Source organism: Furipterus horrens, unplaced genomic scaffold, assembly GCF_987537825.1.
Source record: "Furipterus horrens unplaced genomic scaffold, mFurHor1.1.pri manual_scaffold_1, whole genome shotgun sequence".
NCBI classification, from domain to species: Eukaryota; Metazoa; Chordata; class Mammalia; order Chiroptera; family Furipteridae; genus Furipterus; species Furipterus horrens.
The window spans coordinates 181,878,764-181,900,343 of record NW_028327171.1 but is presented as its reverse complement, the minus strand read 5'-3'; the positions used below and the strand labels follow the sequence as shown (position 1 = coordinate 181,900,343).

Genomic DNA, 21,580 nt, shown 5'->3' with positions numbered 1-21,580 from the left:
ACTTTAGATACTTCAAAACAAAAAATTCTATATTGTTTTTAAGATTCTGCAATTCACATTTTTCACTAGTTTATGGATGATCCTATTTCTAGTTTGAACTAAAGCAAACATTATTAGCATAAGAAAATATATCATCATACCTCCACTTTAATTCTCTTCGGAGATAATTCATCTCTTTCTCCACATTTTGACCTGAGGGGAATGGGAGGGAGAGACAAAAACTTGAGAAGGTATGAAATTTTATTCTAAAGGCATTTCAATCTATAAATTTCCACCAAAACATATAACCCTGAAAACCTAACACCAAAAATAAGACATGCATAACAAACACTGAAATAATAAAAGCTAGATTTTTCATGTCTAAATTAACATAAAAAATATGCAGATACAATTATATTATACATTTTAAAAGACCACTACCTAGAACTCCCCACACAGAAAGTAATAAGTATGTAATGATTACACATAATGAAAAAGGGAAAAAAAAAATCAAGAAGGATTTTATTCCATAATATCCCTTTATGGACTTAGGACAAAAATGACAACAATGGCCATTTAAGATGAATACTTGAAGCTCCATGAGATTAAAATGCATTTTGTCGAACTACTGAAATTACAGATGCATTTCCCCTTGACCTAAAGATCCCTCTGCTGGGAATCTATTGCACAAAGGTACCTATACATACATGAACCACTACTGCCAATTAAACTATGACAAGTCATCAATTGTAAGTTACATCTTCAAATAAAAGATGTTAAAATGTGGAAAAAGTATAACTCAGAATCAACAAAATAAGATATGAATAATGTTATTTATTGTGGTATTATTTATGATGAAAAAGACTAGAAGCAACTCAAGAATTCATCAATAGGGAACTAGTTAAATGAATCATAATACATCAATGTAATACCATGCAGCTGTAAAAAATAATGAGAAAGATTTATATATACTATGAGCGAGAACTCCAAGACATGTTAAAATAAAAGCAAAATACAGAAAAATGTAGACACATGCTACCTACTGATTTTTAAAGACCGATGGAAAATGAGAAACTGCATTTGTATTTCTTTGCATGTGCAAGGTACAAGGTAAAATGAGACAGAAACGGGAGTGCAACTTTTTGTATTACTTAGATAGTTTTGTCTTCTAAATTATGTTACGTATTTTAAAATATATTTAATTAAAAAAAATATATATATATAAGTAAATACTACAAGAAACAGCTAAAAACTGTTGAAAGTAGTTGCCTCTGGGGTGCTGTATTAAAGACGGGGAAGGAAGAAAGGGGTAGTGAAGGGGAACTGCTGAGTTTCATTATAAGCCTTGTGTACTATCTGACTTCTTAAATAATGTTCATATATTACTTTGATTGAAGAAATTTATTTAAATAAAACACTCAGAAGGAAAATTCTATATAACAAAGAAAATGAAAAATCACTACATCAGCTCTTGATTGGCCAACTTCCCCCCCAAATTCTTGTAAATAATCCTATGATATTGCTGTATACTCTTACCCTGTTTATTTAGTCTGCATATTTTTACTTGTCAGTTTGTAAATATGTCAGCTCCTGAGTAGGGTAAAAAATGAAGCAGCTATGACTTAGTAAAAATAATGGTGATGACAGCAAATGCCTTTAAGGGTTGTTTTCAAACTTGAATGTGCACAGGAATCATCTGAGATGTTTGTGAAAGTTTGAATTCCAAGTCTCTATCCCCAGAGACTGTGATTTATTAGGGCTGGGAAGGTGCTCAGGATGTGGCTTTTCAACACACACTCAGTTACTCTAATGCAGGTGGTCATCTGCATCTACTGAGAGAAGCAGTGGCATGCACAAATGATGATGCAGTGGAAATCAGGGTCCATGTGGAATTAAGGGAATAAAATCAGAATGGTCCAAAACTACAGCAATGCTTGGGGTTCAAGTGAGGAGAAGATAAAGAGCAATATGGTATATTTACATTAAACTTTAAAACTATAATGTTTTTTAACATGAAGTTTTTTAAAATTTCAAGCACATGTTCCATATTCCACTTGCTAGTAATAAAATTATCTTCCAATTTTCCCCTAAATACTGGTCAATGGAATATTTTAATCTATTTAGTTAATCTCACAAGATTGCAAACACCTGCAAAAGGAACTAATTTGCTTCCTCAGAGTTCAATTTCATGTAGTTAGTGGTATACAAATAAGTCTATAAATGCTGACTAACTAAACCCCATCATCATTCACAAAACCAAAGCATCTGCATGAGAAAATGTCTAAAACCCTTCCAGAAAAATACTACAGTGCTAGGGAACTATTTCTTAAAAGAAAAAGAGAATTAAACAAAAAAAACAAACAAAAAAACACTTTAGCAATGTTTTGAAATAATCACTTTTCTCTTTGATTTTAGAAAATTATAATCACACTTTTTTCAGAAATGCATGTATACTATCGATGGATGGTATTTCAAGCTCTACTTCTATCAAACAATGCAAAAGTGCTGCCAATTAATTAAACTTACTTGGTGGTTCTGTAAGTGTACTTATAGGTGACTTCTCGAGAAATCTGCCTAGCCAGGGCAAAAAGTTCATCTCTTCTTGTCAGTAGGCCATTATCCTTCACACAGAGCTGAGCAGCTGCTTCATTAACAGTGAGCTGCATAGCAAAATAAAGTTTTAAAAATTATAAGCATTTTATTTCATCAATATATAAAATATTTCATTTAAAAATATAAAAAAGTCCTAGCATGATATAATGAAATCATAATTGATAAAAATCAGGATGGTCTTTATTCCTAATTAGTCCTAATGCATAATTTCAAAAGAAAATCAAGTCATCTTACCATCTCTTAGACCTCAACCTAATCAAAATAGTCACCTTAATTTTATTTATTTATATGCTTGCATTTTATTTTATTATTTTATCTTATTTTTATCCTCACCCAAGGGCATGCTTATTGATTTTAGAGAGAGGGGATGGGAAGGAAAGAGAGAGGGAGAGAAACATCAATGTGAGAGAGAAACATTGACCAGGGACCTCTTGTATGTGCCTTAATGGGAACTGAACCTGCAATCTGGGCATGTACCTGACTGGGAATCAAACCTATAACCTTTCAGTTTATGAGACAATGCTCCAACCAAGTGAGCCACACCAGGCAATATGTGCTTTACTTATTTTTGTTTAGGTATGAGAGTTTATGGAAAATAAGCAAAACAAAATAAAAAGTAAAATATGTTCTGCATCTAATTTTTTTGCATTAAAAGAAACAAGGGATCTGACTATGTGATATGGTGATACTTCCCTAAAAAAGTGAGTATATATGATCTGGCAGATTTTTTTTTGCAATGTGAACCGACATGAAAGTTCCTGAAGGAATAAAAGTTAAATGATTTTAGTTAAATATTTACCAAATCACTTAGAACAGTTATCATAAACTAGGGCTATAATTGAAAAGCAAGGACTTAAGAGTCGCCAAATCTCTAAGGGTCATCTAATTCTACTCTTTCATCTAAGAGTTAAAACATTGCCAAGAGTTGCTAGTTGGCCAAACATCATGTACTAAAATTTAAAATAGCACTTATCTAAAACTCAAATAAACTAGAAAATGTTTTAATAAACTAGAAAATGTTTTTTTTCCATAGAATTTTGTCAATGTAAATAGATGTAGGGAACTGCCAAGAGTTATATTAGACTTTTTGTAAAAAGCAATAATTCTGACCCTGGCCGGTGGCTCTGTCCAATGCACCAAAAGGTCACAGATTAAATTCCCAATCAGGACACATACCTAGGTTGCAAGTTCAATCAGGGTGTGTACAGGAAGCAACAAATTGATTTTTCTCTCTCACATCGATGTTTCTCTTTCTCTCCTCTCTCTCTAAAATCAATAAGAACATATTCTTGGGGTGAGGATTAAAAAAAAAAAAAAACAACAACAAGAAAAACAAGAAACATGCTCATTCAAGGCATGAATGATGGCAAAAAAAAAAAAGAGGGATTTGATGGCAGACGCTTTAGTTTTCTCAGGGCCCAACAGGGGTAATCTCACTGCCTCAAATAATTCAAACAAGAAGTAAACGAGGAGACACATCTGACACAAAGTTGTTGTTAGTGTTACTTCTTGTTTTTCTTTTGTAAGAAATCAGGCATCTACTGTTTCTCTTGACTGAGACATCCCACTTTATTAACAATAATTTTTAAGTTTAAAAAAAATACAGAAAAGCAAAAGAAGACAATAAATACAGCATGCAATCTTTCCATCAAGAATGACTTAATATTTTTATTTATTTATTTATTTATTTATTTTTGGTTTTTCAATTACAGTTGTCCCCTTTTCTCCCCATTTCTCTCCCCCACCCAACCCACCCCCTCTCCCGCAATCATATCCCTCCCCGTTGTCCATGTCCATGAGTCAAGAATGACTTAATATTTTAGTGTATATGATTCCAATATTTCTCTGTGTACATATAAATATAAATGTGAATAAAGATTTGTAATCTCCTTTTTTCACTTATATATGCTGTATTCTTTACTTTTATCATGCATTAAGGCAGATGTTTGTCTTGTTTATATCACCATCTGGCATTGATTGGATGCTCAATAAAAATTTCTAAGGAAAATGGGGAGTATTTTAATGTTCAGAGTGAGACTGATTTAAATAGTAATTGATAACATTTCAGTACCAGCTTATGCACAACCACAGAATATAACTTTTCAACATAAACTGAAAACAAAGTTCTAGTATTCCTTCCATCATCCTACCAAGAAAAACAACACAACACATTCTTTGTCACTGAATTCAGGCTGCAAGAAACCAAAAAAGTAGACTGAATTTTCCAGTCCCTTATGGAGCTTTCTGGTAGAAAAACTGAGGTTGGAGAAATAAGTACAGCTCACCCCAAGTTATAGTAAGAAGCCAATCATCAAACATGCATTTTTTGCCTATGTTTTCTAGATTACATGCTCCCAGTCACTAGTAATTAAATCAACAGCCATTATATTTTTTAAAATGATAATACTTTTTAAAAACAATTATATTTTTAGATAATAAAATAAAAACAATAGTCACTGTATCATCATGCTAGTTTTTTTTTTAAATTCTAAGTTTCCAATTTTGTTAAAAGTATAAAATAAGATATTCTCCCTAATTGGTTTACTTACTTCCTCCACTTCCTCTTTTCGAGGCTAAAAATACCAAAATTCCATTCATAGCTTCGTGTAAAAAAATTTCTTAAAGTTAGCTTTCTATCATCAAAACTAGGCTTAAAAAGTCTCTTTTCTGGTAGTTAAAATTATAACCTTTAACAATCAAATGATGGCGACTTTGGGTTCATTGCTGATAGCATAAAATACTATGTGAATGCTTTGTGACAGGGAGACTCAAAAGGAAATCAAGATTTTCATTTCATCAAAGGGAGTTACAGGCACCATGACTGACCCCTCTCACAGATAACAACAAAAATTTTTGGATAAAATAGAGGGGAAAAACATTATCTTAAATACATCAATGAGCCAGTAAAGCAATAAGGACTACTGAGGTCATAATGAATGAAGAGAGTATCTCAACTGAGTACATTAAGGACAGCTGCTAAACCAGATGAACTTGGGCTTCAACCTTCACAGCCTAGTGCAGCTGGAGAGAGTGGAGGGAAAGTGGCGAGAGGGAACACCCAGGATGCACCAAAGGTGAGGAGTCTCAGACCTCTCCTCCATAAAGCTGAAATCCCAAAGGAGTATATGTCCTATGTAAGGCTGACTTGGAAATACACCTGTGCCTGCAGGGGCAATGCAAGGGAAATTACCTGTCTTGAACCTTTCTACTGATTGGGAGAACAGAAAATACTCTCTAAAGGTTTCATAACACAAATCAGCCCTCATATTTTCAGCCCTAATTCACACTAAGTAGGCTGAGGTTTTATTTTCACAGGGTCCCAGAGTTGTAGTGTGTAATACTATAGGTGCCTGGTAGAAGCAAAAGCAAATAACCTCTAGGAGAATCCACTTTCTTCCTAGGCCTCAAAACAGTCCCCTAATTCCAAGAAAAATGAGATCATACACAGAAATCATATAACATCTGAAAAAGCAAAGCATCAGAAGTACAAACCAGCAGAAACAATAGATAACAGAATCAGACTTCAGAGACTTCACTTAAAGAAATAAAAGTTGAAAACATGACTAAAGAGTAACACAGTGGAAAAAAAAAAAAAACCACAACAAGAAAAACTGAGAAATCAGAGGAGAGAAGAAACGGGCAGAGACAAAGAGAGGATTTCAAAAGCAGACAATAGTCAGATAACCACTGACTTCTAAACACAACAATGAAAATCAAAAGTCAAGGTAATGGCATCTTCAATTACTAAGGGAAAATAACTGACAATATAGAATTTGATACCCAAAATAATTATCAATTAACAATCAGGGCAAGGGATCAAAGATGGCGGTGGAGTAGGCGAAAGCTACACTCAACCCTCCCAGGACTAAATTGGAATTACAGCTAGATTATAAAAGAATCATCCTGAATAACCAACTGAAGACTAGCTGAAGAGAAGTCTTATAATCAAGGATTTCCAGAAGAAACCATGTTGACACTGATAAGAAGGGCAGAGATGCAAAAAGGGCTGGATCAGCTCCCATAGGCAACAGTTGAGGTTAGAGGGAAATCTCAGCTTTGGGGAGTTCCCCCTGAGATGCATGGGGTTTAAACCCCAAGCCATGCTTCCCAGCCCAGAGCACCAGAGCCAGGAAGAGATGCCCACATAACATCAATCTGTGAGAAGTAGGAGGGTTTCTGTCCACCAGAAAGAAATGAGAGTTGGCTAGAGATACCAGCACCTTCTTAAAGGACCATCACACAAAATTTTGTTTGCAGCCAGACCATGGGCTCCAGCAGAGGGAGGGTACAGCAGACTAGAGGCATGTGAGGAGAAACTGAGGTTTGTGGCTCTGGGAAGGGGGCTGAAGGAACAGTGGCCAGGATCCCTGTGCTGAGTCCCTCTCCCATACCAAAGACGCCATCTTTTCTGGGTGGAGGATTCCCCTCCCTATGGCATTAGCCTGGGGAAAAGCAATAGCCCCACCATCTGGACCCCCTCTCACCATACCCTGTGGAGCTTATGCCCTGCTGGGGAGTACAGCCAGAGGTTCTTTCAGTGTCTGAGCCTAACAGGCAACTGGCAGGCAGAAGCAAGCAAAGGCAGACCTAAGGGTGCCTTGGGACTTTTGCTGACCTGCTCCCAGGCTCAGTCCTAGTAAAAGTTGGGCTTAGTGTGCAGCTTGATACTTCCCATGCACACCGAGGCCCAGCAGAGGCAGCCACAAACTGTGGATCACTTGTAACTCCAAACAGGTTGCCCAGGGCCAGTAACAGGCAGCATCTTACACTGACCTACACCAGAGGCCCTCCCAAGAGACCCAGAACCAACAAACCTAGTGGCCAGCTTCAGGTAACATCAGAGCAGGATCCAATATGCTTCACAAGCAGTATATCTAAAGGAATATCTCAGCAGGCACCAAACCCCACTGAAGCAAATTCCATTTAGTGTGGTCAGCACCTACCTGCACAGCAGCTTGCATGCTGTGGATGGGGTTGAGCCCCACAGTTAGCCAGCCTAAAAGTCAGTCCCATGCACAAATGGGCCAATAGCAATCAAGACTTAATTACAACAGGAGGGTTCACATAACCCACACAAGGGACATTCCAGGAGCACCAGGCTTAGGTGATCAAGGAGACTGCACCACTGGACCCCACAGGACACCTACTACCCACAAAGACTAAGACCACCCCACAAAGACTTGGAGTCATAGAACATCTATTTAATAATACACAAAAAAAACCACAAAGAAGCAGCCAAAATGGGAGACCAAGAAACAAGACCCAAATGAAAAATTAGCAGAAAGCTCCAGAAAAAGAGCTAAATGAAATGGAGAAAAGCAATTTATCAGATATGGAATTCAAAGTAATAGCTATAAGGATGCTCAACAGCATGAAAAAAAAAAAGACATAGAAACCATAAAAAATAAACCAGTCAGAAATGAAGAATACAATATCTGAAATGAAGAATACACTGGAAGGAATAAACAGTGGGTTAGATGAAGCAAAGGATCAAATCAGTGATTTAGAAGTCAAGGTTGAAGAAAACACCCAATCAGAGTAACAAAAAGAAAAGACAATTTCAAAAAAATGAGGATAGTTTAAGGGACCCTTGAAACAACATGAAGCGTAACAACACTCATATCACAAGGGTACCAGGAGAAGAAAGAGAGCAAGGAATCGAGAATCTTTTGAAGAAATAATGATCAAAAACTTCCCTAACTTGGTGAAAGAAAAAGACATACAAGTCCAGGAAGCACAGAGTCCCAAACAAGATGAACCTAAAGAGGCCCACTGCAAGACACATCATAATTAAAATGGCAAAGGTTACAAGGAGAGAATCTTTTTATTTTATTTTTCAAAGTTACCACTTTTTATTTTTTATTGTATTTTTTCCATTACCACTTACCCTGCCTATACCCTCCTTCAACCTCCATCCATTCCAACCCACCCCCACCACAACCACCACACTGTTGTCCATGTCAACAAAGACAGAATCTTAAAAGCCACAAGAGAAAGACCGACTGTTATTTACAAAGGAGCTCCCATAAGACTGTCAGTTGATTCCTCAATAGAAATATTTCAGGCCAGAAGGGACTGGCATGAAATATTCAAAGTGCTGAAAAGCAAGGACCTACAATTGAGACTACTTTGCCCAGCACGACTCATTTAAAACCGAAGGAGAAATAAAAAGCTTCCCAGATGAGAAAAAGCAAAGGGGTTTGTTACTACCAAATCAGTATTACAAGAAATGTTAAAGGGCTGAGAAGGAGAAGGAAGAAGACAATGACTATGATGATAAACAGTTAAAAGAATAAAATAGCAATAAAGACATACCTATCAATAATCACTTTAAATGTAAATGGCTTAAATGTTCCAATCAAAAGACACAGTTTACCTGAATGCCTAAGAAAACAAGATCCAAATATATGCTGTCTACAAGAGATCCACCTCAGAATGACACACTAGAGCAAATGGATTTAATAGGTATCTTCAAAGCATTTCACCCTCAAGCAACAGAATATACATCCTTTTCAAGTGCACATGGAATGTTTTCTAGAATAGATGACATTTTAGAACACAAAGAAAGTCTTAATAAATTTAAGAAGACTGAAATCATATCAAGCATCTTCTTCTCTGACCATAATTGTATGAAACTAGAAATCAATAACAAGAAAAAAACCTGAAAAACACAAAAACATGGAGGCTAAATAATGTTACTAAACAATGTATAGGTAAACAACAAGATCCAGGAAGAAATCACAATATACCATGAAACAAATAAAAATGAGAACACAACAACCCCAAATCTACGGGATATAGTGAAAACAGTCCTAGGAGGAACTGATTGTTGGAGGGATTGAGGGAAAATAAAAGAGAGAGAAAGAGCTCATGGGCATGGAGAAGAGTGTGGTAATTACTGGGTGGTGAGGGTATAGAGAGGATGAATGGTGATGACAGAAACTTAACTTACAGTGAACATATGATGTGTTGTAAACTGTGCCCCTGAAACCTGTATACTTTTGTTAATCAGTGTCACCCCAATGAATTCAATAAAAAAAAAAAAAAGAGAGAAAATACAGAGTACCACCTGTGCATGATCTAATCGTCCCTAAAAAAAAAAAAAAAGGAACTAAATCTAATCAATTTAAGAAATTACTGGGTATATATGAAACAAGGTCAATAATTTTTAAGCTACATGATGGCAACATGGGAACTTATTGTATTAGTCTTTCTACTTTGTGTACATATGAAATTTTCCATTAAAACAACTTAAAATAAGAAGCAGGGTAAAGAAAAGATTCAGGGTAAAATATTTTCTAGTAGGGTTGGAAAGGACAGAGTTTGCCATTAGTAAACCTTCATTAAATAAATAAACAACAATTGAAGAAGAGGGATAAGAAGGAAAGATTATATAAAACAGATTAGAGATATAGTTTGTTTTTCCCTCCTTCCTTCCCCTCCTCCCTCCTCCCCCCTCCCCTCCTCTTTCAGGAAGAAAAGAAAAAGGAAAAAGGGAAAAAGGGAAAAAAAAAAAAAAAAAAAGGAATGTTTTTACTCAGTTCAGCCTTCTTGCGTCGTCTTCTTTTTATGTGTCCACAGCTAGTTTAGCCTCCCTTTCACTCTAAATAAATAGACTATAACTAATATTTAAATCCAATACTATATAATTCCACTTTCCTACTATATTCTGCACTCTTCCCCCCTTTTTTTCTAGTTATTAACATACAATGTAAATATTACCTACTGTCTTGCACAGTCTCATCTATTATTAACCTATTATCCCCTCTCTCAAAAATCATATTTTTCCTTCACCAAAACAACCCTTATCTATTCTTCCTATAGTGTAAAAGCTCTAATCTCTCTACATCTATATTAATACTGGCTCGTTGGCTGATGATAGCAGGATAGAGGGTGGGGGATATTTTTGAGGGTGCGGGTCTCCTGCTGGGGCTGTGTGTTTATGTTTTTAACAGCATCTCCACAAAAGAATTCGAGATAAAGTGGATAGAGTGACTCTCAATCAACAAGCCAGAAGGAATATCCTAACAAAAAAAAAAAATCTGAAATATAACCAGAGAGCATAAACAAACGATATAAAAGGTACCCCAAGAACATCAGGCTCAGGAGATCAAAGAGACTGCACCACTGAAACCCCCAGATCTACCATAAAAAATCTCATACCACAAAGGTGGGAAGGCAAAGCAGACAAATCCAAATAACAAAACAAACAAGAAGAATCCAACATGGTAAGATGCAGAAACAACCTCTCAATGAAAAGAAAAGAGGAATCCCCAGAAAGAGAGGTAGATGGAATAGACATAGCCCAAATGTCAGACATGGAATTCAAAACTATGGTGGTGAAGAAGCTCAATATGCTCGAAAACCTCAAAATCAACTATGACAACCTCCAAGGAAGTTACCAACAGCTCCAAGAAAATTACAGGGAACTTGCAGAGAACTACACCAGCATAAAAAAAGACACAGAAACTATCAACAAGAACCAGGAAGAAATGAAGAATGCAATCTCTGAACTGAAAAACAGTAGAATCAGTCAAAAGCAGACTAAATGAAGCAGAGGATCGGATTAGTGAGTTAGAGGATAATGTAGGTAATAATTCTCAAATGATACAGCAAAATGAAAAAAGATTGAAAAAATATGAACAAGATGTAAGGGAATTACAGGATAGCATTAAAAAAAATAATTTAAGGATCATAGGAATAAGAGAGGGAGAAGAAAAGGAGCATGGAATTGAAAAACTGATAGGAGAAATAGTGACAGAAAATTTTCCAAACCTGATGAGAGAAAAAGTTATGCAAGTCCAAGAAGCAATGAGAGTTCCAATAAAGAGAAACCCCCAAAAACCCACTCCAAGGCACATCATAGTTAAAATGGCAACATTCCACGACAAAAAGAGAATCCTAAAAGCAGCAAATAACTTACAAGGGAGCTCCAATAAGGCTATCGACCGATTTCTCAACAGAAACATTACAAGCCAGAAGGGAATGGTCAAAAATATTTCAAGCAATGAAAAATAAAGGCCTACAACGACGACCATGTCCAGCTTGAAGCAGCTAGAGGAGCTCGAGACCTTCATCCATTGTCCTTTATAAGATTGTAAAGGGTCTTAAGTCTGAGAGGGAGGAATTGTTATTTTTTATTGTTAAAATATTTAACTAATTAATTAATTAATTTTAAAAAAAGAAGAAGAAGAATATATGAAAGGGTGAGGCGGGAGAGCTTGTATGTACGACCCATGGGCATGGACTTGGAGAGGGGATTGTTGGGGAAGGGGGGTGCTGGGCGGAGGGGAGCAAAGGGGAAAAAAAAAAATTGGAACTATTGTAACAATATAATCAATAAAATATACTTAAAAAAAAAAAAAAGAAAAAAAGAAAAATAAAGGCCTACAACCAAGAATACTCTACCCAGCAAGGCTCTCATTCAAAATAGAAGGTGAAATAAGGAGTTTCTCAGACAAAAGAAGACTAAAAGAATACATCTCCACCAAACCAGCACTGCAAGAGATGCTAAAGGGAATATTATAAGAAAAAGGAAGAGAAAAAACAAAAAAAGGATAGAGGAACAGAGATACAAAAGGGAAATGAATAAATACATGTCAATAATAACCTTAAATGTAAATGGATTAAATGCTCCCATTAAAAAACATAGGGTAACGGAATGGATAAGAAAACAGGACCCACATATTTGCTGTCTGCAAGAAACACACCTCAAAACAAAAGATTTACATAGACTGAAAGTAAAGGGATATAAAAAAAAATTCCAAGCAAATGGACCTGAAAAAAAGCTGGGGTAGCAGTCCTCATATCAGACAAAACGGATTTCAAAGCAAGGACAATAAAAAGAGACAAAGAAGGACATTTCATAATACTTAGAGGAATGATTCATCAGGAAGATATAACACTGATAAACATATATGCACCCAACATAGGAGCACCCAAATACATAAAGCAAATACTAGACCACAAGAAGGATATTAACAACAACACACTCATAGTAGGGGACTTCAACACTCCATTATCAACAATAGACAGATAATCCAAGCAAAGAAACACCAAGGATATACAGGCATTGAACAGCACACTAAACCACATGGCCTTAACTGATATATATATAGAACTTTTCACCCCAAAGAAGCAAAATATACATTCTTTTTAAAGGCACATGGGACATTTTCAAAGATAGACCACATAATAGGACACAAAACAAGCCTCAACAAATTCAAGAAAATTGAAATTATATCAAGCATCTTTTCAGACCACAATGCCTTGAAACTAAAAATCAACCTCAGGGAAAAAAATCAAAGACACCCAAACTCATGGAGAATGAATAACATGCTCTTAAATAACGAATGGGTTAACAATGACATCAAAGAGGAAATCAAGAAATTTCTAGAAACTAATGACAATGAACACACAACAGCCCAAAACCTATGGGAAACAGCAAAGGCAGTCCTAAGAGGGAAGTTCATAGCAATACAGGCATATCTGAAAAGACTAGAAGAATCTCAAATAAAAAACCTAACCATAAAGCTACAAGAACTAGAACAGCAACAACAAACAAAGCCTAGGGCAAAAAGAAGAAAGGAAATCATCAAGATCAGAGCAGAATTAAACGACATAGAAACGAAACAAACAATGCAAAAAATCAACAAAACTAGGAGCTGGTTCTTTGAAAAAATAAACAAAATTGACAAGCCTCTAGCCAGGCTCATTAAGAAAAAAAGAGAGAAGACCCAAATAAACAAAATCAGAAATGAAAGAGGAGAAATCACGACTGATACCTCAGAAATACAAACAATTATAAGAAATTACTACAAACAACTATATGGCAAGAAATTTGACAACTTAGTAGAAATGGACAGATTTCTAGAAACATATAACCTTCCAAAACTGAATCAAGAAGAAGAGGAAAGTCTCAACAGACCAATAACAAAGAAGGAAATTGAAACAGTAATCCAAAATCTCCCTGCACACAAAAGCCCTGGACCGGATGGCTTCACAGGCGAATTTTACAAAACCTTTAGGGAAGAACTAACTCCTACCCTCCTCAAACTATTCCAGAAAATCCAAGAAGAGGGAAAAATCCCAAACTCTTTTTATGAAGCCAGTATTACCCTAATCCCAAAACCAGGTCAAGACACAGCAAAGAAAGAAAACTACAGGCCAATATCACTGATGAACATAGATGCTAAAATCCTCAATAAAATTTTGGCAAACCGGATCCAACAATACATCAAAAAGATCATACACCATGATCAAGTGGGATTCATCCCAGGGATGCAAGGATGGTTTAATATTCGCAAATCAATAAATATAATACATCACCTAAACAAAATGAAAGACAAAAATCACATGATCATATCAATAGATGCAGAAAAAGCATTTGATAAAGTACAACACCTACTTATGATAAAAACACTCAGCAAAATGGGAATAGAGGGAGCATACCTTAACATCATGAAGGCTATATATGAGAAGCCTGAAGCCAACATCATACTCAATGGACAAAAACTGAAAGCATTCCCCCTGAAATCAGGAACTAGACAAGGCTGTCCACTCTCCCCACTTCTATTCAACATAGTGTTGGAAGTCCTAGCTACAGCAATCAGACAAGACAAAGAAATAAAAGGCATCCAAATTGGGAAAGAAGAAGTAAAACTATCACTATTTGCAGACGACATGATAGTATACCTAGAAAACCCTATAAAATCCACTAAAAGACTACTTGATATAATAAGTGGATTTGGCAAAATAGCAAGGTACAAAATAAACATACAGAAATCTAAGGCATTTCTGTACACCAACAATAAAATATCAGAGACAGAAGCAAAAAAGAAAATACAATTTACTATAGCAACAAGAAAAATAAAGTACCTAGGAATAAACTTAACCAAAGAGATAAAAGACCTGTACACTGAAAATTATGCAACATTGAAGAAAGAAATTAAGGAAGATACAAATAAACGGAGGCAAATACCATGTTCTTGGATGGGAAGAATCAACATCATCAAAATGGCCATACTACCCAAAGCAATTTACAGATTCAACGCAATCCCTATTAAAATACCAATGACATATTTCACTGACCTAGAACAAATTCTCCAAAAATTCATATGGAACCAAAAAAGACCCCGAATAGCAAAAGCAATCTTGAAACAGAAGAACACAGCAGGAGGAATCACGATACCAGACATCAAACAATACTACAAAGCCACTGTGATCAAAACAGTCTGGTACTGGCATAAGAACAGACATATAGATCAGTGGAACAGAATTGAAAGCCCAGAAATAAACCCAGGCCTCTATGGTCAACTAATCTTTGATAAAGGAGGAAGGAACATAAAATGGAATGAGAAGAGCCTCTTTAACAAATGGTGCTGGGAGAACTGGACAGGGACGTGCAAAAAAATGAAACTAGACCACCAACTTACACCACACACGAGAATAAATTCAAGATGGATTAAAGACTTAAATGTAAGCCGTGATACCATAAAAGTCCTAAAGGAAAACATAGGCAGGAAAATTTCAGATATCACACGTAACAATATCTTCATGGATACATCTCCCAAGGCAAGAGAAATAAAGGAAAAAATAAACAAATGGGACTACATCAAACTAAAAAGTTTCTGCTCAGCAAAAGAAAACATCAGCAAGATGAAAAGGAAACCAACCATATGGGAAAACATATTTGCCAATGATATCACAGACAGGGGACTGATCTCCAAAATATATAAAGAGCTTATATGACTCAACATCAAGAAAACAAACAACCCAATTAAAAAATGGGCAAAGGACCTGAACAAACACTTCTCCGAAGAGGACATACAGAAGGTCCATAGGCACATGAAAAAATGCTCAACATCATTGGCCATCAGAGAGATGCAAGTAAAAACCACAATGAGATACCACCTTACACCTGTCAGAATGGCCATCATCAACAAATCAACAAACAACAAGTGCTGGCGAGGATGTGGAGAAACGGGAACCCTACTGCACTGTTGGTGGGAATGCAGACTGGTGCAGCCACTATGGAAAACAGTATGGAAAACAGTATGGAATTACCTCAAAAAACTAAAAATGGAACTGCCATTTGAACCAGTGATTCCACTGCTAGGATTATACCCGAAAAATCCTGAAACCCTAATTCAAGAGAACTTAAGCACCCCTATGTTCACAGCAGCACTGTTTATAACAGCTAAGTGCTGGAAACAGCCTAGGTGCCCATCTGTGGATGAGTGGATCAAAAAACGGTGGTACATCTACACAATGGAATACTATGCAGCAGAAAGAAAGAAGGAACTCCTGCCATTTGCGACAACATGGATGGAATTAGAGAGAATTATGCTTAATGAAATAAGCCAGGCAAAGAAAGCAAAATACCATATGATATCACCCAATACAGGAAACTGAAGAGCAACACAAACAAACGAACTAAATAGGCAAAGACTAGAATAGTAGTCAGTAAGGGGGAGAGGGGAGGGAGAGAAGGGGGATAAGTAAGGAAAGGGTTTAGTCAAGGAATGTATATGAATGACTCATGGACATGGACAACGGGGAGGGATACAATTGTGGGAGAAGGGATGGGCTGAGAGGGGGGAGCAATGGGGGAAAAATGGGACAACTGTAATTGAATAACCAAAAAATAAAATTAAAAATAAATAAATAAATAAATAAAGAATACTAACAAAAAAAAAAAAAAAAACCTTCATTAAGAAAATCCTACATGATGCACCTCAGGCTAAAGTAAACTTATTTCAGATGGTCAATTTGAGATATAGAGTTGAAAAGGGGAAGAAATACAAAACAAATTAATGGAAATAAATTCAAAATATTAGTCATTATAATAAATGTAAATGAACCAAATGTTTTAGTTAAAGACAAAGAATGTAAGACTGGATTTTTAAAAACTCCAACTACTGCTATTTATAAGAGATATATCTATAATATGGATTAGGAAAGACTTAAAAATAAAAGGCTATAAAAAAGGTCTAACAATCAATTACTAACAAAAAGAAAGCACATGTATCTACATTAATATCAAAGAAAATAGGTTTTTAAAGCCAAATGCATTATTAAAGATTAATAAGGTTATTATAATATAAAGAGAAATAGACAACTCCACAATTACAATAGGTGATTTTAACACACAATTCTCAGTTACTGGTAAAGTAAAAAAAAAAAAAAAGAGTAGAACGTTTGAATAACAGTTAATAAGCTTGTTAAAACAGACACACAGAGAACACTCTCCTACGACAACTACAGAAACACATAAAAAACACTCACCACATACTGGGCCATAACTGAAATCTCAACACATTCTAAAGGGCTGGTGGCATGCAAGCTACGTTCTCTGACTATAATGTTATTCAGTTAGAAATGATTAAGAAAAATGATTAAGGAAAAAGTCTTCGCATTTGAAAAATGAAAAAACACTTCTAAATAACTGATGGGTGAGTAAATAAATTATAAATAAAATAACCAGAATTGAAAAATAAGATAACCTCATACCAAGACTTTGAATAATGCTATTTCAATACACAGTGAGAATTTATAGCCTTAATTGCTTACATTAGAGAAGAACTGGACATTCATGAACTTAAATGAGAAAAGGACAATAAAATAAATAAAATAAAACACACACACAAACACACAAACAGCAAACTAAGAATGTCAATTAAACCAAAAGTTGTTTATTAGAAAAGATTAGGAGTTGGAAAGCTTTTTTCTGCAAAAGGTCAGATAGAAAATATTGTGCCTTTACAGGCAAAATAATCTGTTACAACTACTGAACTCAGACATTGTAACTCAAAAACAGTCACAGACATAAACAAATAGGTATGGCTGTGTTCCAATAAAAGTTTACTTGCAAAATCGGGAAGCGGGCCAGAATTGGCCCACGGGCTCTAGTTTGGATCTCTCTGAAAAGATTAATGAAATTGACAAACCTCTGGCAAGACTATCAGGGGGAAAAGGATTTAACTATACAAATAATATTAGACCTTAAAAACTATAAACAATTTTATGCCAGTGAGTTTGAAAAGTTAAGGTAAACTTAGGTAACATATTCTTATAAAAATGTGACTTACCAAAAGTGACTCAAAAAGAAATAGACTACCCTAAAAGTCCTATAATACATTTTTATTTAATGATCAAAAGGAAATGCCCAACATTTGGTATTAGATGCTGAAATCTATCCATTCTATGCTGCAAGTTCAGAAGAAAGCATCATAATTTAAGAATAAATATGTTCAGGTCTATGGGGTTCCTAAATTCAGCACTCTTCCTCTCTCAAAACTAAGATTGTTGAACTCCTCTGAAACACTCAGCCTTGATTTCTCAACACTACAATGGAAACTAACCTTAACCTGACATCATCATCCTTATCTAAATAATGTGCTCAGCACTCTAATTCCAGCATAAGTTCCACTAGGTCTACAAATTACCCAATGACTCTACCTACATGCCTCCTTCCCCTTCCTGTCTTTGAGTTCTAAAGCTGTTTCAGCTGGAAGTTGCTACCTGCTGACAAATATTCTATAATGCCAAGTTTTCTACCTACTTATGTTTCTGAATCTGACAAGCTCCCACATTCTCTACTGCCTTGCTATTCTCAACTTTGTAGTTTATTGCTCTTCATCCATTCATTGACTTAAGATCAGACATACACAGATTGTTCAGTTTACCACATATCTGCTAACACATCTTTGGATAGATGGAACACTGTCTGCCTAGACTTTTTTACAGTACTGCTTCTAGTTTTGTGCCTCAGCACCTGCCCCACATCAACAATTAGTGTGGTTCTAAGCCTAAGCCCTTCACACTACCCTTCATGGTCTGACTTCTATAACCCAGACCATCCCTGGCCAGTTCCTAAGACGAGCACTGATTCTTTAGCTTATAAAAGAAAAGTATTTATAACAATAATTCATTCCATAATTGTGAGTTTAAAAAATCTTTTCAGATGCAGATAACCTCCTTAGTTTCATCCACTAGTGACCTACATACAGCTCTATGTCTTAAAAGATTAAAAGAACATTGTCCACAGTGTTTATATATATATATTTTTAAAACCTCTCAGAAATACTACCAACAATTAATAAGTCACATTATTTCCTTATTTAGAAATTGAGAGCAAACTAGTAACATTCATTAATCTTAGGAATTTAGAAAAACTCAAAAATCTCTCTCATTTTAAGTAGTCAAGTGAAAAAATGTGAAATTATCAAAATACCTAAAAAGTATATCTAATAGTACTTTCATTCTTTTAATTCTCTCAGGATTTCATAACTTCTATCATGCTTTTGGATGGTTACTACTTTGAAAAAAATCCTGATTTATAAACTTCTGTCCTGAACTATATTATTAGACTAGATTCACATACTTGAGTTAGAAATTAAAAGTGGTATAAGTTTCAAAAACACAAGCCACATTTTCCAAAGCCCCCATCCCCACATCTCAGCCTACCAGCATCCATATTGTGTTCCCTTACTTTGGGAAAACCACAATGGTTTCATTACTTAAATACCATCTGTACCTATTTATCCAAAGAAGCAAAGAGCCCCGAAGCAAAAGCCAAGTGTGAAATAATTCATTTTGGATTTTTTAAAGTAGGTTATAATTTTTAAAAATAATGTGAGGTCAATTGGTTTATTAAATTTCTTTAACATACTTTTTCTTGATAAAAATAGCTCTTTTCACTAAACTTTGTTTTTCATCTGCTGTGTTTTATATATGCATGACCCATGGACACATCCATCGAAATGGGGATTGCCTGGGGTTGGGGCTGGGTAGAGGTGGGCAAAGGGAGAAAAAGCGAGGACAACTGTAATAGCATAAACAATAAAAGGCAATTAAAAATTATATGAAAACTGGATTAAAGCATGAAATAAAATTGCCAACATCTTATGCCCTTTGTTTTCTATTGCTGACTACCATAATAGCCTTTCTGCAGATTCTTTTATTGGTTCGTAGGTAGTGAAAGTGTCCAAGTGTATCTGAATTATAACACTAAGTGTGTTTTCTAGCTCTACTCACAAGTTCTCGTGAGTCAGATATTGGATGGCAACAATAATACATAACAATTGTAAAAGGATATGCCCAAAATAGATAAAATCACAGCTTCGCCGAGTTTAAGTAATTTTGCTAACCAATTGTATGATCTTAAGCTCCAGTATACACTCATATCTAAACTCATTTATTTAAACAGATCATACAGTAAACTTGCTGCAAACATGATTAATATATAGAAGTCAGCCAGTGAGAGCAATTTTTTAAGTGGGAAAAACTTCATTTATAAATTCATTTATAAATTCATTTATAAAAACTCATATATCTGTATATCCTATATTTAAAAATAAATTTACATATATATTACATAGCATTTAACATACAATATGTATAATACACAGTATATGACTTAACAACAAAGGTGAAAAAAACCTATATGAATTAAAAAACTTTAAAAATTACCAAGGAACATAAAACCTCTAAATAAGTAACTACATATACTATATTACTGTATGGGAATTTTCATTACTGTAAATATGCCAATTTTTTTTCCAAATTAATCTATACTTTTAAGGCATTTCTAATGAAAATACCAGCAGAAATTTTTGGGGAATGTGACAAGTGCATAAAAAAATTTCATTTGGAAGGAGAAATGCCTAAGATTACCTAAAAAAAAGGCTGATAAACTCACACAAGACATAAAATTAAACTTCCACATGGCAAACAGTCTGAAAGGTCAAAGAAAAAATGAGGATCTTGAAAAATATTTACAACATCAGACTAAAGGTTAATATCCTTAGGATATAAAAAGCTCTTACCAATCAATTTTTTTAAGACAAAAAACTCAACATCAAAACAAAGAATGTAAACATAAAATTGTATCTGTTAAATATATGAAAAGATATTTATCCTCACTAAGCAAAGTAAATTTGAGCAATAAAAATTTTTCCTCTACTAGACTGGCAAAAATTTTTAAAAAATAAGTCAATAATATTGTAATAACCATGTATGGTGCCAGGCAGGCACTGGAAATATCAAGGGAAACACTTTGTAAAGTATATGTTGTCTAACCACTATGCTGGACACTGAAACTAATACAAAATAATTTTATATGTAAACTGTAATTGAAAAAATTTTTAAAAACTTTAAAAAATGATAAACACAATACTGGCAAAAGAGCAAAAATAGCACAATGTGGCGAAATGGACACTTTTATATAATGATAATGGAAGTGTAAACCTGCACCTTTTAGAAGGCAATTTAGCAGTATCTACTAAAATATTAAATATACATATCCTTTGATCCTATAATTTTATATGTTGAAATCTATTCTAAAGAAAAACATGAAGTCTATAAAGGTTCATGTGTATAATGATCAAGTACCACCATACTTAATATCAAAAAATGGACATAACCTATATAATATCAAAAACTGAATGGTTAAGATAAATAATGGAATACAATGCAACCCATAAATAAGGTAGTTCTATGTGTATTGACTTAAAAAATATCTAACAGTATATCGTACTGTGCACATACTGTTAAGTTTTAACAAGAAAGGAATATGGAGAACAGTGTGCAAAATATGATCCCATATTTGCATAAGTAAAGTACCTGAAAGTTTATAGATTCAATCACTTTACATCCTTTTGCAATACTTGAATACTTTTACAAAAGTATATATTATTTTCTGGTGTTAAAGTACAAGTCTGGGGGAAAGATCTCATGTTTCTAACATGAAATTGTGCATCCAACTGAACATTTTTTCAAACAGAGCTTATTTCTTTCTCCTAAAAAATAAATGGCTATTAAAAGCTGAGCTATGAAAATGCATTTATTTCCCAAGCATTTGTTGGGTGAGTTAGCCTCTGAGGATATAAAAACGAGGGAGATGTTATCCCTGCCTTGAAGACACACAAAATATATTGAGAGAGACAGACCAGTATACAAATAAGTACAATAAAGTACTGAACTTAAA

At 34.8% G+C, this 21,580-nt stretch overlaps 1 protein-coding gene across 2 annotated transcripts in view; it reads right to left on the bottom strand.

Annotated features, from left to right (window-relative positions):
• The window catches only part of NAB1 (NGFI-A binding protein 1), a 52,589-nt gene that overhangs the window by 18,857 nt on the left and 12,152 nt on the right, over positions 1-21,580 (bottom strand). For both annotated transcript variants that reach the window (XM_090281930.1, XM_090281920.1), the window contains exons 3-4: positions 2,506-2,639; positions 141-192 (exon numbers count right to left, since the gene is read on the bottom strand). In XM_090281930.1, coding sequence (XP_090138056.1) covers positions 141-192; positions 2,506-2,639 — 186 coding nt within the window. The remainder of the gene's footprint in view (positions 1-140; positions 193-2,505; positions 2,640-21,580) is intronic.